The sequence below is a fragment of the Pectinophora gossypiella genome, chromosome 9, assembly GCF_024362695.1.
Source record: "Pectinophora gossypiella chromosome 9, ilPecGoss1.1, whole genome shotgun sequence".
NCBI classification, from domain to species: domain Eukaryota; kingdom Metazoa; phylum Arthropoda; class Insecta; order Lepidoptera; family Gelechiidae; genus Pectinophora; species Pectinophora gossypiella.
Window position 1 is genome coordinate 3,439,943 of NC_065412.1, and position 27,692 is coordinate 3,467,634.

The following is a 27,692-nucleotide window of genomic DNA, read 5'->3' on the forward strand; positions in this document are numbered from 1 at the left end:
TTTTGAATACAAGACCTTTGAGCAATCACCTGCCGCTCAACTAACAAGCTAGTACTCGCAGATAGTCCGTACTTCGTAGACACTGCGAAAGTTCGTTGTATCCTGTATTTTCATAGGTATAACTTTCGAATGATTTCCGTTCTGTGCTCCGGGTTAGTTTATCAATGTCCTTTTATAGCCATTGTTCCCGGCCGTAATAAACACCCACAGTGAAGCAGCGTGGTGGAGTATGCTCCATACTTCCTCCGGTTAGTAGACGGGATGCCTGTGCCCAGCATCGGGACGTATATAGACATGACGTGACTACAATCAAGAAAAAAAGTCTTAAAATAATTTTAAATAAGGAATTCAATGACGTAAAAAAAGGAATGAACTCATTTTGTATCACTTGTCATTCACACTTTTCACATACAAAACTAATCGTACCTTCCGTACATATCCAATCGTAGAATAATGCCACGTTAAAAACGGACACTCTCCGCCCCGCAACAATACGTATTGATGCCAAGCTAGATTTACCTCACTCAAGATGGGTCTAAATGAGTAAAAGAGAACGCACGCGGACTGTCTGTCTCGCTCACACTCACGTGCTAGGCGACACACCCGACCGATGATCCCGATCGGTCACAAAACCTAGCTTGCTAGCTTTCGGTCCGCAGCGTTAGAGGCCTTGCTAATGCTGATGCCGTTCCTACCGCTCTCCGATCGTAGCGGCTCCCCGTTCCATTGCATACAGGGCGGTAGGGGCAAGAGAGCACCTGTGTTCGCGCGCACACTGTCAAACCATTGTTCCGTGCACTATAATATTTCCTGCGCAAATGGCTCGGCTTCTGGGAGGAGGAGGCTAGGCGACACACGGGTAGAACGAAATTTTTGTATAGTGTCCGGGCTGTGACCCAAACAATAGGTACTCTACATCTATCTACGTATTCATACTCGTCACTTTCCTGAGGAACAAATCCATATAGTGCCATTTACAAAATAACATTGGATGATACCTCAAAAACTTCAATCATTTCCCTCCATCTGTCTATCTTAGTTTGTATTCTCGTAGCGTCCGTTCAATCCGAGCAAACTATTCGAGCCAAAACCGGACAGCTATTAATATCTAGCTCTTGCTTAAACAAATAAACTAGACAGACTTATGGTATTACCTAGTCGGGGACATCCTGAATATTCAATTAGTATGCCGAGACGATCAATGTTAGTGAGCAACTATGTATTTGAACTAACTCTATGCAAACACGACGTTGCATGTCTAAATAGCGCTGCAACTCTAGTATTGATTTATTCATTGAAACTTGATCGATCGGCCGCTTATACGCAGCATGATAGAGGCTTACGACGTGACTCGCGGTTTAGGTGTATTTGTGGTTGACGTTTATAACGCCACTGGGTTGCTGAACTCATATGATTAGGTACTAGAATATATAAACTAGATATAGAGAGATTGACCGTTATATATGAAGACGTATATTATCTATGTGAGCTATGAAGATGAACTATACGTTATTATAATGATACTCGGCCTCTGTGGTCCAGTGGTTGAGCGTTGGACTCACGATCGGGAGGCCCCGGGTTCGAATCCCGGTGGGGACATATCACAAAAATCACTTTGTGATCCCTAGTTTGGTTAGGACATTACAGGCTGAACACCTGATTGTCCGAAAGTAAGATGATCCGTGCTTCGGAAGGCACGTTAAGCCGTTGGTCCCGGTTACTACTTACTGATGTAAGTAAGTAGTCGTAACATGAGCCATGTCAGGGGCCTTTGGCGGCTCAATAGTAACTCTGACACCAGGGTTGATGAGGCTGGTATTCCACCTCACAAGCCACACGATAAGAAGAAGAATAATGATACTAGTGGTACATTCAAGGGAACCGTAGTACTTAATACATACATACATAAACTCACGCCCGTATTCCCCGAAGGGATAGACAGAACTACAAATAATCAAGAAACTATTTGCTGCCACTTTTGATACATAGTTCTAAGGTGGATAATGATATGACCGTATGATGATAGGGGATCAGCCTATCGCTCTTACAGATGATCCATCATGTACATCATAGTACTTAATCATCATCATCACCAGCCCATTAACGTCCCCACTGCTGGGGCACGGGCCTTCCCTATAGATGGATAGGGAGATCGGGCCTTAAACCACCCCGCGGGTCTAGTGCGGATTGATGGTTATTAACGACTGCTAATGCAGCCGGGACCAACGCGCTCGGTCTGCGATTGTTGAAGTTGAGCAACTTTCACAAAGGCCAGTCATAGGATGGGTGACCAAAAAAAATGTTTTCATCTCGAGCTCCTCCGTGCTTCGGAAGGTACGTTAAGCCGTTGGTGCCGGCTGCATTAGCAGTAATAACCACCAATCCGCACTGGGCCCGCGGGGTGGTTTAAGGCCCGATCTCCCTATCCATCCATAGGGAAGGCCCGTGCCCCAGCAGTGGGGACGTTAATGGGCTGGTGATGATGATCTTTATCTTTATCACAGATACTGACTTTTTCATAGCAAGTGGAAATTGGTCTTTCAAGTAATGAGACTTATCAATGTAATGCTTACCAAAGTCGATTGAAAGTAGTTATGTACAGGACGCTCTTGTCTTGTAGCTTAAAGAGCCCACTCAATAGCCATATAATGAAGAAGAAAACAAAAAAATCAACGGCGTTCTCAATTCAAATGCAACACAATCGTATTTCGCTGAGAACGACGCTCTTCAATTCTCTTTGGCGACTTCAATCAGCGTTCCGCCTTCAAGACATAACAAACAAAGCCAATTTAATATTTGCGAAGCTTAACAGAGGGTTCGTCGACAAGGCACTCGGGGTAACAATGGTGCTGTGTACACGAGTAGCCAAATGTCCCAAATAAACATCCATCTTGAATGCTATTTGTTAGTCGTCACAGTGTTAGCAGACGAACGACCGGTAGACGACTTCTAAAAAGTTTATGAAAATTCTCTTGCAAAAATATATAAATGTCTTTGTAAAACTAAGTGATTTACTACAAAGTTACCAGACTATTAAGTACGTTATAAATGGTTTGTGATACTTATAAACTTTTGATTTATTGTGTAAAAATGTATGCTATCATCTGGTACCTACGTGAAACTTAGAATGTCTTTATCGACAATTTTTTTTTGCTTAAAAATAGAAAATGAGATCGTAGTCCTACGTGCCACTGGCTTATTTCTAAAACAGGCAGCCTCGCTTCGATGCAATCGTCGATACTGGGCCAATGAGATATTGATTTATCTTGTGCAATTTTCACTAACACAATCGGCTCGACCGTTATAGACTGCGATAATTGTCGGTCTAACAGAAAACTCTGTGAAGCGTCGGTACTCAGTTCATCTTCCTGACTATTCTAATTTGATATATAATAGTTGTGAACTTATGTTATGTCCACAATTATAGGTAAAACAGATTTTAACATTTTACTTGAATCAACAAGACCTATCAATCTCAATGAAAAATATCTTTATTCACTAGGTAATGTATATATGGTTTCAAATTGGACCGTATTTTTATACCTATAAATAAATATTTATTGTCGAAAATTTCATACGTCTGAGGCAAGAAAAACGTTGTAATCGTCCAATCGCCCGTGTGCGCTCCCCAAGGAAGTGTAAGCCACAGTCGTAGCGCACAGCCCGATCAAACAGTTTGCCACCAACATTATTGCTCGCAGTCACCCAATCTGCTCGCGAGCGGCTCGTTCTCACGTCTTTGTTCCGCCTCCCTGAACACCAAACGAACCACCAAGTACCAAGAAATTTTCAACCGTTTCAAGTATTTGTTGACCTACTTCGTTGAGATTGATTTTCTTGTTTAGGTAATTACATGTTATGTGTGAGGTGGGTCGCTTATACAGTTTAAATTGCTTTCCATGTTGGAGTTTCTCAATTTCCAATTAATCCGTGTGTTTGCTTAATTACTTTTTTACCACATCGAAAGTCTGTTTGTTTTTATTTTAATTAATCACGCACGATTGCAACGTTATTGAAATTTACGCTTAACATATTTAATTTATTTCTCGAGTAATAATTATCCATATTCAAAGAAGTGTACTTAAATACTTATTTCCATTCGAATGCGAAACGTAACGTCACGTAACTATTTCTATGCAAATCATGCCACGGACTCTTATAAAATCATTTTTCTCTTGTACTCAAACAGCTCAATGCTTTCATTACCATAAGTTCGATCAATCAAACACACGAAAAGACTTCCGATTTATATTCCGTCCCAACTAACGTCAATGTTGGATTTCCCTGACGCGTCAAAATTGGGCGTAAACAGCCAGACAGCGGCATAAAAAATGTACAGGGAGCGTCATTGGGGCAATATTCCCGCATCTTGTATTCAAGGCGGTCCCCTTCAATACGACTTAGAACGCCAATGGCGTCGATACGATGCTTACATGCTCCGATAGGGGCAACGCGTATTGGCAATTGCATAGCACTGGGAATTTTGTGTTGCTTGCCTTTGTGGAAAATTTGCAACGTGACAAAGTAGCTCTGGCGGTTCTTGTGTTTCAGTAGTTTAGTGAAGTTGGGAAACATTTTCTAACAGAAGAGGAAAATTGTGCGGTATTGAGTTTAAATCCCAAAGGTGCGGTGTTTGTATGAGTTTCTAAGACTTTAAGGGGTCAATATGAGAAATTTTAAAAGCTCAAATGAACACGGCATGACGTGGCATCGCCTGGATCCCCCAAATCGGTAGGCAGAAGTAAAGTATATATACACCGACTCCTTGCAAGCTATTTTGTGTTGCTGTTTATTACGCTCAAATGAAACTCTTAATAAAAGTTGATTTATTATATATTATGATAATTATGTATCGAACCGATTCAAATATACTTATTCAGCTTTTCCGTTGTAAGTAGATAGTGAGTTAATCGATCAATTTCTCATTATTTACTAAAATTCACACACGTCGTATCCAGTTTTTATTTAAGTACATTACAGGTACATTAACGACCTCCGTGGTCCAGTGGTTGAGCGTTGTGCTCACGATCTGGAGGTCCCGGGTTCGAATCCCGGTGGGGACAAATCACAAAAACCACTTTGTGATCCCTAGTTTGGTTAGGACATTACAGGCTGATCACCTGATTGTCCAAAAAGTAAGATGATCCGTGCTTCGGAATGCACGTTAAGCCGTTGGTCCCGGTTATTACTTACTAATGTGAGTTAGTAGTCGTTACATGAGCCATGTCAGGGGCCTATGGCGGCTCAGTAATAACCCTGACACCGGGTTGATGGGATTGGTATTCCACCTCACAACCCACACGATAAGAAAAGAAAGACAGGTACATTGTTTTTGAACGACAGCGTTACACAATATTATAATTTTGGGCTTTCGAAATAGTTTATTTTTTGAAGTGACTTTAGTAACAAATGGAGTCAGCTATCCCCTAGGGCTCTAACTAGGACTAATATGTGTTATCATCTGCGACAAATCTTCAAACAAAACACGTCAAAACAACTCAATTCATTTCAGTTTTCTTACTTACTTCAACAAGTTCAACAACAAAAGATCGAACGCCGCCTCCATTACCCCTGGGACAGAACGTTGTAACAACTGAAAATCAACGTCAAACTTTTTAAAAGTGAGGAGAAAATCACCAACAAATAATCTTAAGATTATTTTTTGTAACTCAAATCCAATTACATTTTTCAACTACTGCTTCACTTTTGACTCATATAGTCAAAATATTTTACATCACTTTCCTTTCTTTCCTTGTAGTATACTTATACCTATTCCTATTTCATCTTCGTGCGTTCGTTGCGGTGTAGATTGCCGCTTTGGTATATCGCTATAAACATGTGTTTGTAAAAACAAGCAGTCTATGCTGCGCAAGCAACTTCGTTGGGTGTCGCAATTTGATTGTAATATCTTTAGTATAAGATGTACTAGTATAATAATATGTGGGATTAATGTCGGGACAAACCCTTTTAGGGTTTTCCGATGTTAACTATTTAAAATGTAGCATTAAATTGTATCTATGATAAATAAATAAAATAATAAATAAATCTTTTAATCTATTCTAAGTACCTATAAAGTACAAAAAAGCACATAGACCGGCAACAATGATCAGCATCCTACAAAAAGTGCTCACCATCCAATCTCAATTTGGCTGCCACATAATTCCCTCAGTGTACGTTTCCCTTCCAACACGACATACGTCGGTGACGAATGAACTCGGAAGATGGATCGGCAACTTTGACAAACGACTTCACCCGGTGACGGACGCACGCACGGCGAATTGGTGCGTTACGGCGAGTGTACACATGGGTTTATTTAAATATCGAATTGTTTTAGCCTTAAATTCAATTTGAATTCGAATTCAAACTCGAATTCAAATTCAAATATATATTTCACAAATATATTCATATAATTGGTAATAACATAATGGATAAAACAATGTTGTATAGAAATTAGTTACTTACCTCATCATTATTACAGGTCTCAAACGTTTGTTTCAGACGATATAATAATACCATTGTCTTGATTTGGTGCACTACTTGAATGTCAATCTCATAGTTACTTATTAATTTATCTCGTTATACGCAGTGTCAGCGAGTTTCTATGTTCATCAATAGTTACATTTATTGTGTATTACAATTTCAATTCAAAACTAAGTTCTTGTAACAACAATAAAATAAAGGAAACAAAAACACTGAGTAACTATTTTCAGGACTACCTTTACTTAAATAATTATATCGCATCACATTTGAATAAATCACTCATTAAAATCACAAACATTAAAATCTGACAAAAAACACAACCTCGGTTGTAATAACGAATAAAGCTGTCAAAAAGTCTCATTATTTATGTATGCCACATTATCGTGACGTTTATACTCCCCTTTATAAGGAAGGGTACACACAAAGCGATTTGAATAGGGTTAATGTGGCTTGGTGATTAAACGAAGTACGTGTATAGGCTACTTTAAGCTGAAAGAGCTTAATGCTGAAGTTCGAGGTGTTATTAATCACTGTTTTGTTAGTGTGCGCCTTAAGAATAGACGTGCGGAGGCATGAAGTAACGCTCAATTATTTATAAATAGGTACATACAGGGTGTGCGTGACATTGAACGAATATTGAGAAGTATGATTCCGCTCATGATTCTAAGTTAATATCAAGTGGAAATTTCGTATTCCGATTTCAAAATTAATGTTTTTTTTTTGAAATTTTCACTTGACATTAACTCATTAAGCCGAATCATCCCCCTTAGTATTTGTGACTATGTTACTTACACCCGTATAAGTACGTACAGGTAGCCGTACGGTCACGAGTATTAATATGTTTACACTTTGAAACCATGTCACATTAACTTTTTTGACAAATTAAACCGTAGGTCTCATTAAATGTCAAATATGATAGTGCGACAAGGTTCTAAAATGGGTCATGATATTGCTCATGACTGTACAAGTACTTATTGGTGTTAGTGACACCGAATACTGAGGGGGATGATTCAGATCATGATTCTGAGGTTATATCAAGCGGAATTTCATGTCAGAAAATACATCGGAAAATTCTACTTAATTCACTCAGAATCGTGGTCTGAATCTTCTCTCAAAGTTTTCGTTACGATGTCACTAACAGCCTGTATATACTTGTATACCCCTATTATACTCGTACATTCACGCCCGTAATTCCTTAGCCATAACAAAACACTTCTGGGGCCTTAGCCAAGTGGTAATCGATATGACAATCATTTTTTTGACCAATTTTCGACCAATAAGTCCGCCTATTGTACTATTTCCGTTTCTTTTCTGTTTTGTATTACCTGTATGCACAATAAAGTATTTTAATTGTCAAGTCCAGAAAAAAATATTTTCCAATTACACCTTAAAATTATTTAATGTGTGAAACAATAAATAATTATGATGCAGAGTGGCAGGCACGATGCAATAACATGAATGAAATAACGTTACAACCTTCCACCTCGTTCGGGATTTAATCGTTTTATTAACTACATTCCCGAAATTCATGTTGAGAAATTTTACTTCCAACGAACAGTTATTTACTAAGTAGTATTTACCTAATGAATTTTCTAGATAGATCGGAGTGATGAACAGTTTTGCACTTGATATTGGGCAGCTATGTGTAAAACTAGGCATACAAAACATTCTCAGTAAGTAAGTGAATATTTTCTGCGTTATCCGTTTATTTGAAAATATAGTAGGTAAGTACATACATTTCTAAAGAGGTGTCAATTATATATCAATCATCTATGATCCAAACATAAATACACAAATTCGAATAAAGTGAAATAGGGGCCTTTTAGAGATCTTTTAATTTTTATTTATTTTTATTTCCTCGCCTTATATTTTATTACTTGTCTGAAAGAAATTGCTTTAAGTGATAAGGCCGAAATTTTCCATGTACCTACCTAGTTAAGTCTCTCTTGTCACAATTTTATTTATTTTGGTGCAATAACAATACAAATACTCTAAAATATACCTTAAATAAATAGCCTATATACGTCCCACTGCTGGGCACAGGCCTCCCCTCAATCAACCGGAAGGGGTATGGAGCATACTCCACCACGCTGCTCCACTGCGTGGTGCAGAGCGAAGAGTTGCCGTTCTACACGTAGAGTTATTTTTTATTCCATGATTTGGGGTAAAAAGAAATAAGAAGCGAACACCCCTTTTGTGTGTTTGCAGTAAGTGGAATTCCTAAAATATTCAAAAAAAAATATAAAGAAAATATAATATAATAAAATATACCTTATTTTAGAGTATTTGTAGAGCCCGATACGAACCAGTGACACTACGATAGGATGTAAATCACATATTCTCCGAACAGAGCTATTGCAGATCTATACTCTCCGTTGAGAATAAAAGTGAGCGGTTGTCCATAACAGCTTACACTCTTCAGGGTTTCGAAAACATAATTACTTACTTACAAAATAATTCCAGTACATATTCTAAGAGAGGGGACACACCAGCTTAGCCGCTCTATTGCGTCATCGCAACGCTATGATTTTAACACGCAGACAAGAACGACGACGTCGAAACGCGTTCTGTGGTATTTATGTATTTATGAACAGCTATCGGTCAGGCGTCGCAACGGATCCACAATCCATAATAATTCCCGCATATAGGTATCTTAGCTGGGAAAGAGATCACACCAGCTTATAGCTATATTGAATCGTCAACGCAACGCTATAATTTCAACTCACTAACAACAAGGAGAACGTCGAAACGCCTTCTATGGTCGGTATGTTAATTTATGAACCGCTGTCAGTCAGGCGTCCCAACGGATCCAAAATGCTTAAAAATTACTAATAGGTATACTAGCTAACCGAGAGACCATACCAACTAATAGCTACTTATATTGAGTCATCATCGCAATGCTTATAATTTCAACATGCTGAGAACAACTGAGCCATCATCAATAAAAGCGGTCGAATGTCGTACTCTTTGTTACTTAATTCATAAACAAAATTCTAAAAAAAGTCGAAAGATTTTTGATCATCTTAGACTGGCTTCTATTTATGGATTAGCATTTTATACCTACTTTATTTATCTTTGATCCAATTAAACACCCTATTCTTTATTGGACAAAATGAACATATAACACAGGAATACAAATTAAACGAACGTGCAAAAGAACGTAGGAAAAAGTTGATTTATGGAGCACTAACGGTTATACGCGTCGCAACGCATCGACAACGCATCGTATGGCCTCACTCTTACAGTGTAGCAGATATCTAACAAAAACTCCATGCTCGTCCGTCCTCATGAATCAATGTCCGTGCTAACCAACACTACAGTAAATTAACTTAAGCTTTATATTTTAGCTATTTAAAATAACATAGGTGAAAAGGACCGATATTATACCTATATAATGATCTAGTTAATTGATTCCACGTTTCCTCAGCTTATCAAAATATACTAGAGTTATATACTAGCCAGAGTAATATATATATGTAGTATGTGTGTGTGTGTGTGTGTGTGTTTGTGTGTGTGTATGGTGCGTGTGTGTGTATGTGTGTGTGTGTAATGTATGTATTTTTATTGTAGGCAAAAAGTCGATACACTATAAGAATCTATATTAATCATAAGCTTACGACTACGACTTACGCCTACGGTGTAATGGTTAACTCGCTCGTCATGGCTTGACAAGAGCTGCGGGTTCAAATCCCGTCCGAGTCAGATTTTGTCGATTTATATTGTCTCTTTCCTTACCCTAACCGGGGTAGTCAGAGGTACATCCATCGCAAGAACTAAGTACCCACACCTCACTGAGCTTCCTTTAGACCAAAATGACCGGTGGTAGGCCGTATCGCCGTTTTTAAGGGTCCAGGTCAGCTGCGTTGGTAAAAACTGCACTTAAGACCACTTCCCGTTTGACAACCAAGTCCATGTCGATGTACCACAGGACCTCAGTGATTTTTTTGAAAATTAAACACGAAAAAATAACGTTTAACAGACAATCTAAATATAGTCCTCCTTATCGTGTCCGATAACGGCAACCTTAGTCATGTCTGTTATGCGCTCTAATGTGGCTGGCGACACCGATCTTTGCTACAGACAACACAACAACATGCATTTAATGCATTTTAAATCTAAACATGCATTTCGCCCTGCAAATTCTGTAAGGTAAGTTGTGTGAAGTTAAAAAAGCTGATGCGCTTTCACTAAGCTCCGAGCTCATGAATCAATGTCGGCACTAACCATATATTCACACAGCGCTAGTTTATTGGACAAAACACAACGTAGATGTCCCAACACCAGTTTTGTATTTAGTGCTAACTTGTTAAATAGATTAGTTAAACATGGATAGTCAGTTTACATAACATAACTTAAGCTCTTGACTATATTTTTGATCCCTAGTTCGGTTAGGACATCACAGGCTGATCACCTGATTGTCCGAAAGTAAGAAGATCCGTGCTTCAGAAGGCACGTTAAGCCGTTGCGCCCGGTTACTATTTACTGATATAAATGAGTAATTAGTAATCGTTACATGAGCCATGTCAGGGGCCTTTGGTGGCTCAATCATAACCCTGACACCAGGATTGATGAGGTTCGTATTCCACCTCACTAACTACACGATAAGAAAAAGCTCACGACTATAATTATTATCCCGATTGGGGCGGTCAGAGTACATCCATCGCAAGACTAAATACCCACTCGTAACGAAGCTTCTTGTTAAACCAACGAGATAGGTAGTGCCGTATCGTTGTCTATAATGCTCCAACCAACTGTGTTAGTGTGGTCAATTTGAAATGAAAATCATCATCAGCCGTATGACGCCCACTGCTGGGCATAGGCCACCCCCAAGGATCTCCACGACGATCGGTCCTGCGCTGCCCGCATCCAGCGGCTTCGCGCGACCTTCACCAGATCGTCGGTCCACCTTGTAGCGGGCCTACCCACTGAGCGTCGTCCGACACGTGGTCGCCATTCTAGAACCTTTCCGCCCCATCGGCCATCGGTTCTCCTCGCTATGTGTCCTGTCCACTGCCACTTCAGCTTTGTGATTCTCCGAGCTATGTCGGTGACTTTAGTTCTCCTGCGGATCTCCTCATTTCTGATTCGATCGAGCAGGGAAATACCGAGCATAGCTCTCTCCATTGCCCGCCCCGAAATGAAAATAATTATGGTTAATTAATATATCCAGTCGTAATTTAGGGCCACTTTAATAGATCACATTTGACAGCATCAGATTCACAATACACATATTGAAATTTGAACCTTATAACTGTGAAGTTAAGGAGACTACAAATATGATCTACTCAATTGACTCCTTATATGGTTTTAAGCCATAGAGCAACACGAACTTCTGCTCAGCTATTTTCGCATGAAAATGGGTAAAGGCCTTCGTGTGGCGTGGAAACTCATATTCATACTTTGAATCGTTATTTTTTACATGTATATTGGCTTTATCGAACGTCTCATACATACATACATAAACAGCCTATATACTTTCCACTGCTGGGCACAGGCCTCCCCTCAATCAACCGGTGGGGGTATGGAGCATACTCCACCACGCTGCTCAAACGCGGGTTGGTGGAGGTGTTTTTACGGCTTAACCGGGACCAACGGCCCATAACGAACGTCGAACGTCTCATAATACGCCTAAAACTACTGCAGCTTCTCACAATCTCTATAGCAAAGAAAAAGTAGCTTCAAGAAATACCTTAGCACAGGGCTTTAGATGTTCGTAAAATAAAAAGCATGGAGACGGAAATATTCGTTGCCCATTTCCCATTTAATCTTACTTCTGATACCACAGTAAGACCACAAATTACGGAGTCCTTCGGATAAAGTTATATACCAAGCTATTTAAGAGTATTCCTTGTCGGTTGTCCATCATTATGATTGATTATAATAATATTGGTCTCATTCTTGTACCATTACCTTGAAGTCTGAGGAGACATTATTTCTTTGAAATACACAAAGAAAAGTACTTTTTACTTGATAAATGAAGATTTTTGTATCATATTTTAGTCTGGACACTTTCTTTTGTGGTGTTAAATTACTTTCATTACGGTGTTACTAAGTGGTGTCACTATTTTTAGTATAATTTTAAAACCTATTAAGTCAACAAAATATTGTTCGCGCTTAGTTTGCGCTAAAAGTACGTATATTGGCCAAATTGCAGATGTCCTTAGAAAAAGTTCAGTACGATCTACTCTGAACCGGCGTGCGTGTATGAAACATTTTGATGAATGTGGAGGAAGCAATAGAATTGTGTTAGGATCGACAAATGGGATCAAATAGTCTCTGCTTACCCCGCGGTGGGAAATAGGCGTGAGTTTATGTATGTATGTATATAAAACATCAGCCTTAAGTATTTTAAAAATGCAAGTGCATTTCTCGGATAACATTTTTCTCAAAAGCGGACTAAAAGTATATCCAACCCATGTCATAAAAAATATAATAGTTTTAAAAAGAAGAACCCTTAAATTATTCTTTTTTATACAAGTAAAACCATTGAATGGTGAACTAAGTACCCGAGTTTCGGCGATTTTTATTAGACCGACTTGATATGTGGTGAAAATAAAATATATACTCGTAATGAGTATTTTTCTAGTAAATATAAAATAATAGAGTAATGAGCTCATTGTAATGGATGTAAATGGACGGATGAGATAGTTATCTATACATCCCGCCCAGATTATCACAGTAGGGACCCTAGTATAATGGCCTACTCCTTATTAATCAAGCCTCAAGCTAGCCAAAGCACAGTACAGAGATAAGCTTTCAATTATTCAAATGTTGCCCTGTGGTCCCGCTAGTATCTCATCAATCATTAATTATAATTTCTAATTTTACTCCCATTTAATAAAAATTAGAGTATAACTTACTCAAAATTATTTTTAACAAAAAATGGAGTATAACTTAAAGTACAGAGTACAGAGTTTTATAACTATTACAAACTATTGTTTGTAATTGCTAACACAAAGCACACACTATAATAGCACATGTTTTTTATGCCTTGTTTTAACGTATGTTACAATGTTTACCTAAACGTCATTTTACTTCGTCATTCTTAAAATAAAATCCTAAGATATTATGATGATAATAAATTGTATATAATGACAACTTATTACAATGGTCAATCGTGTTTAAGCGGACACAATCGAGTTTTTTATTCCTGGAATAGAATAAAATAAAATTAAAGCAGCTGAACACAGTCTCTGTTTTTTTTTCTTTTAGGCACGTGAAGCCGTTGGTCCCGGTTACTACTTACTGATGTAAGTACGTAGTCGTTAAGTCACGTCAGGGGCCTTTGGCGATTCAATAATAATCCTGGCACCAGGGTTGATGAGGTTGGTCATCCACCCCACAACCCACACGTTAAGAAGATTTAGTTTATTAAATAACATAACATAAGCTCTGTATAGCCGATTATAATGGTCGACCCAATAATGTAAGAGAAAATTGCACGTCAGATAAATAATAACTCATCAAGGCAAGGCCGAATGAACTGGTCCCTTCTGTTTGAGGAGCAACCCGGTGTTATATCTGTAAAATAATTAAATAATTATGACGAGTTTACTGAGGGCCGGGCCCACTGTGCGCTAGAATTAATGTCGATGACCATTCAGACGGGTGATGGCAATCTGCAACGGAGATTGTTCTACTAGTGATTCATGTCTCGCCGACTGAGAGGATCGAATGAAGATAGTTGAGGTCGCAAACTATTATTGCTATCAACCTACACCATCCCAATGAAGGCCAAAAGATCTTCCATACATCCGCAGAATTATCGAAGGTAATAGGATATCAGTCAATTAAAACTAATTTTGTACTAAGTACTGTTGCTTTACAAATTGATACAAATACGAGTATGTACCTAGGAGTAGTAATTCGCATCAAATAATAAACATTTAGAGTAAATAATAATTGTCATAAGGGGCCTCTACGTTTTGGCTTCGGTCCCACACACGCCTTCCAAAAGTCCGGGACTCCATAGGACCGATATATAGTTCAGAAACGAAAAAGGTACATAATAATAATTTAATAAATAGGTAAATATATATACACTTCCTTTTAAAAATATCGGGACAATATATATTATATATAAATTAATATATGTATATGCTAATTTAGTCGATCTTGCCCAAATCGACTAAATTAGCTCAATATTTTGCTGTGCAGCTGATATTTGCTAAAACGAAGTATTTCCAGACGTCATATCCATAGACACAGAAATGATCATTGCTAGTATACCATGAACGTTCCCATACCTGTTATGAATTCATTCAAAGCGTTCTTTAGTATTTCCGGAAACAACCGTTTAATAAAGGCAACAAAACGCACCATTGTCGTGCGTCAACTTCAAACAAATAAAACGCAACAGACGTCAGCTTTTGTCAAACCGTCGGGCTCAAGCGCGTGCGATTCAAGACAATTCAAAATAATGTAGATTCAGTGTTGTCCGGCTTTTTGGCGGGAACGGGAACGGGACAGTTGCTTTCTTCATTGAATAGTCTAAATAATTAATACGAAGTAGTGTTTTGTGGTTAATGATCGCATTAAGTTAGTCGGAAAACATTCGCGATAGTGTTATTATATCGGAATAAGTATTCAATAAACAAAGTCTTTCTATCTATTTTCGCTTCGTGCCAACAATCCGCTTTATAACTAGAAAGTTTATGCGGACTTTTGAGTTAATTCGTTTGGGGTTCGGAGTAGGAGTCTGCTCCGAGGGTGGGGGCTTAGGTTTCATCATTCATCGTTATCACCTTTCATCATATTTTCATTAACATCATCAAGAAAAAAAAATACATAAGACATGGCTGTATGGGCATAGTTCTCTTTGCCTTGCCCTTCGGGGAAAACAAAAAAAAAACAGTTTTGTGCCCATTGATGAATTTCTAAGTCCTTGGTTGCCGCTCACGTAGGTCCTTTCCTCTTTAATTATCAGTTTGTATTTTTTTTTTCATTAGCATTTACCCGAGCTAAAGAAACTCACAAAGAGAAAATTAAATCGAAAAATTCGGACTGGAACTCGCAACTCTTGTCAAGCCGGGACAAGCGTTGTGCAATATATTCATTACACCACTTCTTATTTGACGTGGGTACCTAAATCAGGACAAGTGAAATACTTCCACTAAGAATATAAATAAGTAAACTACGGTTATAAACGAATCGATGTTGCTTCAGTCAGTTGCTTTCGCTTGTAAGTTAGGTATGTACATGTTTACATACATCACCCACGCTACGCTTTTTGAATGTGTAATGTAACGCTAAGCAAGATTCATCAATGTCTGAGCAATTCACGGAGAAATACACTTTCAAGTTTGTTGCAAATTTAAGAGAAACATAACGTAAATATCGGGGTCCCCTGTCCATTGACGTTAGATCTATAACAATACGTCATTTAAGTGTTTTGTATCTCTAATATATCTCTAATGCAATATATGAATATTTTTGTGCACAGATATTTATATATATTTATAATGTTTTTATACGTTAATAAAAGATTATTAATGCGTATCGCAGACAACACAGCTCGGCTATGCCACCTGGGAACCGGTGTAGAACTCGTTCACTAAAAGATGAAGAAATGAGAAGAGTGTCAGAATTGACGCAAATGGAGTTCCATAGTCTCTGCTTAAAGACACAGGCAGGCAAATTACTATTATTATCTATTCTACCACGTTACTCCACTGCGAGAAAGTGAACGTCGAGTATCATAAGGAAGTGAAATAATTGGCCTTTGATAGACAAGAATGGAGAATGCTACACCGACAAGAGCGTGGCTCTTAAATTTGTGAGGAGTCGCTGCTTACCCCGGAATTTCTATGAATGTATGTATGCACCTTAATACACCTACATTTCTATGTATGTATGTATGCACCTTAATACTAGCCATCCCTCATTGATTGTACGGTCACGAGTACTAATATGTACACACTTTGATACCATGTCATATTAACTTTTTTGGCAAATTAAACCGTAAGTCTCATTAAATGTCAAATATGATTGTGCGACAGGGTTCTAAAGTGGGTAAATGATATTACTCATGACTGTACACAGTGATAGGCCGTTCCCGGGGATGTTGCCAACTTGGGAACAAAACTTGTCTAAAATTTATTGTTCAAAAAAAATTTTAAAAAGAAAAGCAACCAGTTCTTTTTATTAAAGACTTTTTACAACGGAAACATTTCCAGAAAAGGAATATCACTGGTTGGACGAGATACTGAGCACATCTACTGTATCACGCTACTCCATTGCGAGTTGGTTTAGAAATATCCAGCCTCGACTCCTCTTAGAAAAGTTAATTTTACCGGGAACTGAACTTCAAGACATTTGATTTAGTCGTCAGACGTTGGAAATATTTATTATCTTTTCAACTGCTTCATTGGTCTTTGGATTTGTCAGATTTAAGCACCTTATCTACGCATAATAGGTACTATAATTGGTTGGGCCCATGCCAAATATTATCAGTCGTTCGTTTAATATCAAACAAGGGAATTCAAACTATTAATATGAAACTTTGAAATAAACCATGTACTTGCTTAATGAGGGAATTTCCTGGCTATGTACCCCAAAAACAAATTTAATGGCGCTTCACAGATTTAACGGGTTAATTACCTATCTGATTGCTCGGACACGTAATTATTCAAAAACAGAGTCACATCATACCTATATAAAAATAATTATTGCTTGATATTTGGATCAGATACGTCAGACGTGGCCCAGTTGGTGGAACCCTTGCCTCTCACTTTGAGGTCGCAGATTCGAATCCCGCTCAAGCCTAAACCAATGATCATCATATTTGTTTTCGAATTCGTGTTTGGGTCATAAATTATATTCTATCACGTGCTTAGCGGTGAAGGAAAACATCGTGAAGAAACTCACATTCCCAAGAAATACATTTTCGGAGGTAAGTGACCTTACCTGTATTGGGCTGGTTTTTCCTTTGGGGGTTGAAAGGTCAGACAGGAAGTCGCTTTTGTAAAAAACCGGACCTGTCAAATCTTCAGGTTAGGTAAGCGGACCCTATGAAAAACGGGATAATGCTAGGGAGATGTTGTTTATGTGGAAGCCGCCTTCGTATAGGATTGTATTGCTACCTTTATTAGTTCTCTCTATTTTGAACAGAATAATAGTGGATGGAAGATGTGCTGTGTTTGGGCGTAATAACAAGGGTCATAATTTCACAAAAAAAAATATCATTTAACCTCTCATATGCCGAGATACCAGACACAATAGATTTTACATTGTGTCTGGTCGAGATCCGCGTTCCGGCGTTCGAAAGATTAATTCGTATAATTAAAATGATTTGTTTCAAAACACAAAAAAAAAACACAAAATATAAGCAACGACTATGTCTCAATTAGGATAGTCAGCGGTTTAACCATCGCAAGATGAACTAAGTACGCACACCTCACCGAGCTTTCTGTTAGACCAAAGTGATAGTTGATGAGCCGTATCGCCGTACTTAAATAAATAATAATATAAAGAATTAAATACATACTTCTTGAAATATAAAACACACGGTGTCGTAGTGAAGAGAGCAAGGTGAATCAACAATGTGACGGTGGATTTTGCAGCCAACGAGCGCCTAACGAGGAAAGTTGAAACCGGTTGCTACCAGCTGCATCTGCACTTAACACATGGTGCACGAGATAGCGTATCTGACGATAAGGCCGTGTCCCTCTTAGGCTCACAGTTAGCGGCTGTTTGCCTCTTGTTCATACATAACATAAACTGCCTATATACATCCCACTGCTGGGCACAGGCCTCCGCTCAATCAACCGGAGGGGTATGGAGCATACTCCACCACACTGCTCCACTGCGGGTTGGGCCACTCTTTATTTTGATCAAACTGATAAATGGGTGGAAGTTTTTTTGTGCCTGGGTATAAAATCAAGAGTCATCATTTACACCCATAAACAAAGATAAAAAATGTATATGCCTGTTATTCATAAAATTATATTGTTATAATTAAAAACGGTTAAACTTAGGTAACCCTGTACCACGCCATTTATTTTTTCCTGAAAAGTTCTTTATTGAGACGCCGGCGCCGCTTTAAGTTAGTCGCTAACTGTGAGCCTAATAGGGCCTTACACACTAATACACGCGCGAAGACTCCATGAGCCGTGCCGTATAATAATCAGAAATCAAAACTTTACAAGCTTTCCATACAGAGACCGTACCAACAGTCACACAGATCACTCGAACCAATTCGTTTTAACTCATTTTCACTGCCTACATCAAGTATTAATTCACATACATACGTGCATAAATTTACGCCTATTTATCACCGAAACAGAGACTATGGAATTCGATTTGCTTCATACGCGAGCTGGTTCAGGGTAGGCCGTTTTAAACCTTTTAAGGACATCCTTAATTTGATCAATGTACTTACTATGTCCTTCTAGGTAAGATAAAAGGAATTAAATTTAAAAAAGCAATATCTCTGTCTCTTTCTTGTGTTGACCCGTAAGTACTAAATACAAGTCCAGTTCTGACATGAATAACCTCCCCTCAATCAACCAGAAGGGGTAGGGAGCATACTCCACCATGCTGCTCCAGTGGGGCTTGGTCTCCACCAACTCCTTCTTTTCATCGTTCATCGCCCCAGGTATCCAATAGGAATAATTTAACAAGACGAACAACATAATTATTAAAAGAAAATGCAAAGAAAGAGTACGATCGTAAAATCAATAACAGCCCAAAGACCGTGTTTACTGGTTCCTCGCAATGAAAGTTCACAGCACAATAAAAACCTATACAAAAAGTGGATCTGTCATAATGAATGATGTTCCGCTTTCCGTCCACAATAAAACCAGGGTCTTATCTCTACGGGGAACGGCAAAACCCACACGTCAGTATTTTTTGGTTAACGATATGTCTTCACAGGAAAATGTTCAGCTCCGAATGAAACTGCATTTAAATTTATTTTTCAGTCTTATTTTAGTTGGCATGAACTTTCGGAAGTTCATGCCGTATAATTGTAAAATACGGATCCTAATATCAGTATTAAATCCGACTCAAATGTCTCAAATGCTTTGCTTTTTATTTTGTTTTTGTAAACTACTTTAACTGCGCTATTAAAGTTGAGCGAAACCTTTTTACGAGCTGATATTTTTGCAGTTTATTTAGATTTCATATTACTGAAATAGTACTTACAGCACAGGATTCTTATATTTTAATTTATATATTAATTACCAGCCTCACCTTATTATGTAAATTACTTTACTAAAACTGTGTATTATTTGAGTTGGTTCAGAAATATCAAGCCTCGACTCCATTTAGAAAAGTTAATTTTACCGGGAAATGAATCAGAAGATATTTGATTTAGTCGTCAGACTTTGTAAAGTTGTTAATATTTAACAAAATATCTTATCCACGCGCTCAGCGGTGAAGAAAAACATCGAGAGGAAACCCTCACCTAATTATGTAAATTAATTACTTCAATAATACTCTGTGCATTATTACTTACTACGGAAACAGCTTATCTACTAAATAATACATTCGATGTTTTAATTAAATACCTAGTATGATGTAATTTTGTCTCTTATGAATTTAGAATTATAGATTTATGAATTTTTAATAAACGTTTTTATTACTAATATTGTTTCTAATATCATTGATGTATAATAAATATAATGTTACTACTTGTCTAATAGCATATATTAAATAAGATTTCTTAGAAGTATAGAGTTAATAAATGAAATAAAAATAAAAATCGTTTATTTCGGGAAAAGTCCATAGAATGTTAGTATACAAACGACTTATAAACTAGTGTTAGTAAGACATTATTCAGGCGATTATAAATACAAACTTATAAAGTGTGAAGCTCCATCCACCTTTTTAGAAGGGGTGAGTCCCACCTATCACATAACCAGACTTAGATTCGCACTTACGTGAAATCTATGCATAGAACAACATTACAGACACTTGATTCATGTTGGCTAGTTTATTCATCAAAATAAGAACAACACAGCAATTGTTCTCACTTGTTTTCTAAAGAGGTTTAATTATTTATATAATTTAAATATTTGCGTTACGACCTCGAGTTTGGACGCCAAACGCAACAACGCAACGCTTGTAAACAGCCTCGAGTCAAACGCTGTGAAACGTTGGTCTTTTCACACAATACGCTCTTTGTCATGCCAACCCTCATGTTGTTACATAGTTGCTAAGTTCCTTTTACGGTGTCAGGGGTCCTTTACAAATGGACTCTTGGCAGGCTCTCGCTGTTGACGCTTTCAAACTTGGACTTGGAAGCATTTGCGTTAGGCATGTAGGATTAGCTACTTTATTGCTACAGACGTTTAATGAAGAATGTTATATTTTTTGCTCATATCTTTAAAATCTTTTGCGTTGAAAATATATAAATGAAAGCTTGTTTTTATTAATATAAATATTAAAAGAATTCTCCATTTTCGTTTGCATAATTATGAACATTTTAATGTGTCTCCGATTTATAATAGGCTCTCTCCATATTACATAGGACTTAACATAGCTGGCGAGGAGTGAATGTGTGTGTGTGTGTGTGTGTGTGTGTGTTTGTGTGTGTATAATTATGCTTTACACCTCTGTCTACCCCTTATGGCATACAGGCGTGATGCTATTTCATGTTATGTTGTTCTGTATCTGTGACTTGGACAAACATCAGTGTATTTATTGAACGTGGTAAAACTATCGGCTAACTGTGACTACAACAAAATTAATCTTTCTTCAGTCCTCTACATCCCCTTGAGATCGAAAAAACTTTACAAACAAAGATGAAACAAGTTGTCTTGTAGTTTTACTAGATGTGTCGAATCCCGTGACAGTAATGTAAGTGTGACCACTACTTATAGTGCATAGTGCGACTCTGTGTGGTTTTGAAACATTGTGTCATGAGTGAGAGACTTGAGCAGTTGTTTACTGTTGTTTGCTCTGACCTTTCGCTCCTATATTACAACAAGACAAAGGATAGTGTTGCACTATTATTTTTACTTACATAAGTACTGCGGAGTCGTTCGTCTTAGCAGATGGATTTTAGAAACCGGTACTGGATGAGTTATTAATTTATCTTAAGTGCAGTTTTCACTAACACAGTTGCCATGATCATTACAGACGGCGATCTCGACCATTACTCAAAACCTATCACATTAATGTAACAGAAAGCACGATGAGGTGAGGGTACTTAGTTCATCTTGCAATGGATGTTCAACATGGTCGTGAGTTTATGTTCAAATTCAAATTCAAATGTATTTATTGCATTGCTATTGTTATATTCGTTATGTAGATTTTAGAAATGTGGTGATATAATGATTTATGAAAAAGTGACCGCTAAAAAAGCTAACCGCTAAACGTCCGGAATGGAGAGCTTTGGTTTACAATTTGAACATCGACGGCGCTTAGAGCTTGACGCCAAACGCGATGAATTGAAAGCCCGACCGCCTACAACGATCAATTATAAGTACAATTTTAAATGGTGTGCTCACATGCCCGCTATGTGCGAGGATCTTTTCCAATAAGATTGGCTATATAAGCCACATGCGAGCACATGAACGTCGGAGTTGAAGCAGTTGCCGTAGCCGAAATCGGCTGGATAACATCATTATCATGTAGTTTTATTAGAAGAACACATAAAACAAATTAGAGGAAGGACAGATAAAAATTACGGCTATCAATAGTCAGCAAACACGAAGGAATTACAAAGGTGTTCTCGCGAGTTGAATGTATATTCAGAAAGTATAAAAAACGAAATATTAAATGGACTACCTTCACCCATTAAAATGATATTTGCATAAAAAAATAGTGACTAGACGTATTACAAACTGTGCCGGACGACGCCCAGAACGATCTCATAGTTTAACAAATTATTGTAAATAACTTAGATTTTGAAATAAAGATATAGATAGTTAAATAAGTATAGTTAAGAAAATATTGTGATAACGATTGTATGTGATATTATTATTTTTGTTCCAATAAATTACACTCACCTCATTCGCGGCGCCGTCTCGTCTTAATGCGCGCAAGGCCCACTAGTTGCGAACCGTAAAATCGTATATGACTAGGGCGAGACGGCGTCGAAAACACACACAATTCGCACACCTCGCAACTCGAGGTTTATTTTTAGGAAGGTCGCAATAGGACCTTACACAACATAGCTTAGGTACAGACACAACTGTACAGAAATGAATCTTAAATAGTTGTTTTTATTTAGAACCAGCATCCCATAGAACATAGCGTGCGGTTTACAGTCCCGTACATTGGTCCTTCGAGCCGGATAACAGCCGGATAGAACATAGAAGATTCCGAATAACAGTCGGATATCGAAAACATAGTTCCGAACAACAGTCGGAAAACCTATAGTACAACTCGGATAACAGCCGGGTATAGTTAAATCCCGGGTAACAGCCGGGATACAGGAGTGTCTGGACAACAGCCAGACACGACACAGTATGAAAACCAGGAGTATGAAGTCGACAGAGATGGAACGGCCATCAACAGAAGACCCACCGGTCACCAACACAGCAACTCCCGCAGTCGCGGCCGCCGCCGTCACAGATAGAATAGATACAGCAGCCCCGCTGGTTACAGAACAGCCTGGTGGTGGTAGTACCGAAACATCTACTACCACTGGGACCAGCTCGGGCACCACAACGACGACGACGGGCACAACAGACGATACAGATAGGACTACGGGGGAATCCAACACAGAAGATAGCGTACAGAACGAGACGTTACGACCTGGATCGGTGGTCAGAGCCCCATCAGCGCCACACTCTACAGCTTCAAAGAAACGACGCCTAGCCTTACTTAAAGCAAAAGAGGAACTCCTGAAAAAAGAAGTCGAACTGGCAGCAGCACGCATCGCTACGTTAGCCGAAGAATCCGACGACGACACAGACATAGAGATAGCAAGTGTGAGCGACGTACGCACACGCACAAAGACGTGGGTGGACCAGCACTCAACGCTGGCCCCCCCGCTGCCCACCAACATAGCACCCTTAACTATAACGGGTGAATACAGAACCACAGTAGAAGAAAAACCGTCGCAAACTCAACACAGTCACGCGACACCTATAAACAAGGGGGCAAAACACAGCATAGCGGCACCCACTACACAAGGTGGATGCATCTCAACTCCCGTCACGGCGGGAGAACATGTGATCGCCAAACAACCATCGATAGAAATTACACAGTTAGCACAAGCGATCACGTTAGCTGCGCGATCAGCGTGTCCCACACCGCGCAGCACCTTCGAGCTTCCAACATACAGTGGATCTCACACAGAATGGCTGTCTTTCTACGCAGCCTACACAGCGACAGCTCCATCCTACTCCGACCAGGAGAACTTAGTACGCCTGCGGAAGAGCCTGAAGGGAATGGCGAAAGAAACGGTTGAAAGTCTTCTCATGTACAACGCGAACCCCACCGACGTAATGAAGACACTACAGCTTCGATTCGGCCGCCCCGACGCTATAGCTCACACCGAGCTCGACCGCCTCCGAGCTCTACCGCGCCTCAGCGACTCAGCCAAAGAAGTATGCGTATTTGCGACGAGGGTAAACAACATTGTGGCCACACTACGCGCCCTCCGAAAACAACAGTACCTGTATAACCCCGAGATAACTAAGCTCACTATAGACAAACTGACACCGACAATACGCTATAGATGGTACGACTTCGCGGCTGAGCAATCAGAAGACGACGCCGACCTACTGAAACTCGCAAGGTTCCTCGAACGCGAGGCTGAACGCTGTGGACCGTACGCGCAACCAGAGCGCGACACAGCTTCATCACAAACACAGCGGACAGCACCCGGCGCCGTCCAAATTCGAAAACAGATACAACAGCGTACTTACTCCACGACGGAAAAGGATAAGACAGCGTGCCCCGTATGCGACAAGACGGGACACACGGCGGTAAAATGTCAACAATTCACCGACGCGAACACAGACAAACGATGGGAAATGGCAAAAAACAAGTCACTATGTTTTCGATGCCTCACTCGACGCACTCTCAAACATGAGTGCAAAGCCCGAACATGCAACACCAACCAGTGCAACCGCACTCATCACCCTATGCTACATTTCCTGAAAAGAGAGGTCCCCGAAGAGAAAACAGAAACAGTCAGCACGGCATGGACGACGAGAAGAACTCACACCTTCTTAAAAATCCTCCCTGTCAAAGTCTCCGGTCCACAAGGCGATGTCGACACCTTCGCCTTACTCGACGACGGGTCCACAGTCACCCTAGTCGACGCCGACATCACCAACCAAGTCGGCATAAAGGGACCGAGCGACCCGCTACGCATAGAAGCCCTCTCAACCGACATAGGAGTCAGGAAATCACAGCGTGTAACACTCACGCTACACGGGGCGACTAACACCTTCGACACGCATGCCCGGACGATAGAAAACCTACAGCTCTCACCGCAACGCATCGAAAACGACGACCTCACCGAGTGCCACCACTTGTCCGACATCGCTCTACAACTAGTCTACGAGGCGACACCGAAGATACTAATAGGACAGGACAACTGGGAGCTACTCCTCGCCACCGAAACAAGAAGAGGGGCGCGGCATCAACCGGTCGCCTCCCTCACCCCTCTCGGCTGGGTGCTACACGGCGCACACACGCGCACTATAGGACATCGAATCAACTACATTACCGCACCCACACCCGAAGATAGTATGGACGAACAACTTCGTCAGTACTTCGCCATCGAGTCTCTCGCTATAGAACAGAAAAGGCCACAAAGCGACCCCGAACAGCGTGCGCTCAACATACTCGCCGAACGCACTACACGTAGCGACGACGGTCGTTACATAACGTCGCTACTGTGGCACACAGACAACGCGTCTATGCCCGACAACTACAATAACGCGTACAACCGCCTACTGTCTACAGAAAAAAAGATAGATAAAGATCCACTACTTAAACAGAAATACAACGAACAGATGGAAGCGCTTATAGAAAAGGGCTATGCCGAGCCCGCTCCGAGTACCAAAACAGCCAATAGAACTTGGTACTTACCTCATTTCCCCGTTCTCAACGCAATGAAACCGGGAAAAGTACGCGTCGTACACGATGCCGCAGCTAAAACGCAAGGTGTATCACTCAACGACTACCTGCTCACCGGTCCCGACTTACTACAGTCTCTACCGGGGGTACTCATGCGCCTCCGCCAGCACAAGTACGCCGTGTCCGCCGACATCAAGGAAATGTTCATGCAAGTCAAGATACGTGAACAAGATCGGGACGCCCTCCGCTACCTCTGGCGAGGCGACAATAGAGGCGACACGACTCCCCGAGAGTATCGCATGACATCACTCATCTTCGGAGCAAAGTCATCACCTGCGACAGCAATCTACATAAAGAATAGCAACGCCGAGCGGTACAAAGTCACAGACCCGGACGCGTACGACGCAATAGAACAGGCCGTAGCTACGTCGAACAGAGTACGCGAGATACACAGCGAAGCACACTACGAGCTACGACAATGGACCTCAAACTCGCAGGAGGTTCTCACAGCACTCTCGGAGCCATCGACGACAACTCAGTCAGTCTCACTCGACGAAAACACGAAGACCGAACGGATACTAGGTCTCATCTGGAAGCCGTACAGCGACGAGTTAGCCTTCAACCTCGACCTAGCACGTCTGCCACAAGACGTGCTAAACAGAAAACAACCCACCAAGCGTGAGGCGCTCAAAATAGTCATGTCATTGTTCGACCCTCTCGGTCTCGCTTCGCCTGTCACATCTAAGGCGAAACAACTCCTTCAAGAAGTATGGAGAAGAAACATCGAATGGGACCAGCCGATCGACACTGACCTCGCCGCACAATGGACGGAGTGGATAGAACATCTCAAGAAGCTAACCCACGTCGCGATACCCAGATGTCACTTACATTACAGCGACGCTAGTAACATGCAACTACATGTTTTCGTCGACGCTAGTGAAACAGCCTTCGCCGCCGCGTTATACTGGCGCATACAGTCGCCGGAGGGACACGTGACTACATCACTGGTCTTGGGGAAGGCCAAAGTCGCACCGCTCAAAGTCACGTCAATCCCACGCCTCGAACTACAAGCGGCCGTCATGGGCAGTCGTATGGCCGCGACTGTAATAGAAGAACACGATCGAAAACCATCGTCAGTCACGTATTGGTCCGATAGCCGCACAGTACTCACCTGGCTAAAAACGGGCGCTCGCTCGTACAAACCGTATGTCGCACATCGAATCGCGGCAATAGAGGAGGTCAGCAAGCTAAACGAGTGGCGTTGGGTTCCAACTAAACTCAACGTCGCCGACGACGCGACCCGCGATGTACCAAGTGACTTCGATGTACAACACAGATGGTTCAGAGGCCCGGAATTCTTACGTGACGACCCAACTACGTGGCCTGCGGAGAAGCCACCACATATAGAAAACACCGGCGAAGAGAGACTGCACTATACAACACACAGAAGTGTCACCACAACGACACTAACAACAGCGCTCCCGGACAGTAATAGATTTTCGAAATGGGAACGCCTACTGCGAGCCACCGCTCGCGTCCTTCAGTTTATAGCTCTATGCCGCCGCAGCGCTGACGAGAAAGTCAACTACAAACGTACGGCGAAAGTCAGAGAAACAGACAGCACATGGGGGCGAAAATATAGAACCGCCACGCCCCGGCCTACACAACAGAAGAGGCCGTCCGAATTCGCTCCGCCCCCCCGCCGCCGCGCCGCTACCTCGGCCCTCGCGTCCGCTCCCGCGCGACGCAAACAGAATCGACGAATTTTCTACGCGATCTCCAACGGAAAATAGAACAATTGGAGAGGGAGATCATCTACCTGAGAGCGAGCCAACTTCGAGGCTCTCCATATTCTCGGGACTACTTCACTTCCGACGCGACAATCTGCTACTACCACAAGAAATTCGGAGCAGAGGCTCGCAAATGCCACCCTCCATGCACATGGGAGCTTGAAGAAGGAGTAGAGGGACGCCGCCCGCACAACAGAAGAAGGAGTATGTCGACGTAGACTCCAGCGCCGTCAACATACGGCGGGAGGAATGTGCCGGACGACGCCCAGAACGATCTCATAGTTTAACAAATTATTGTAAATAACTTAGATTTTGAAATAAAGATATAGATAGTTAAATAAGTATAGTTAAGAAAATATTGTGATAACGATTGTATGTGATATTATTATTTTTGTTCCAATAAATTACACTCACCTCATTCGCGGCGCCGTCTCGTCT

At 40.5% G+C, this 27,692-nt stretch overlaps 2 protein-coding genes across 5 annotated transcripts in view; one reads left to right on the forward strand and one right to left on the reverse strand.

The window, feature by feature from the left end:
* LOC126369383 (ecdysone oxidase-like) overlaps positions 1-27,692 on the reverse strand; it is a 169,889-nt gene that overhangs the window by 116,466 nt on the left and 25,731 nt on the right. The window lies entirely within an intron of this gene.
* Positions 22,911-27,257, forward strand: LOC126369771 (uncharacterized). The gene has a single exon (XM_050014336.1). It carries the CDS (start codon positions 22,911-22,913, stop codon positions 27,255-27,257), a length of 4,347 nt encoding a protein of 1,448 aa, XP_049870293.1.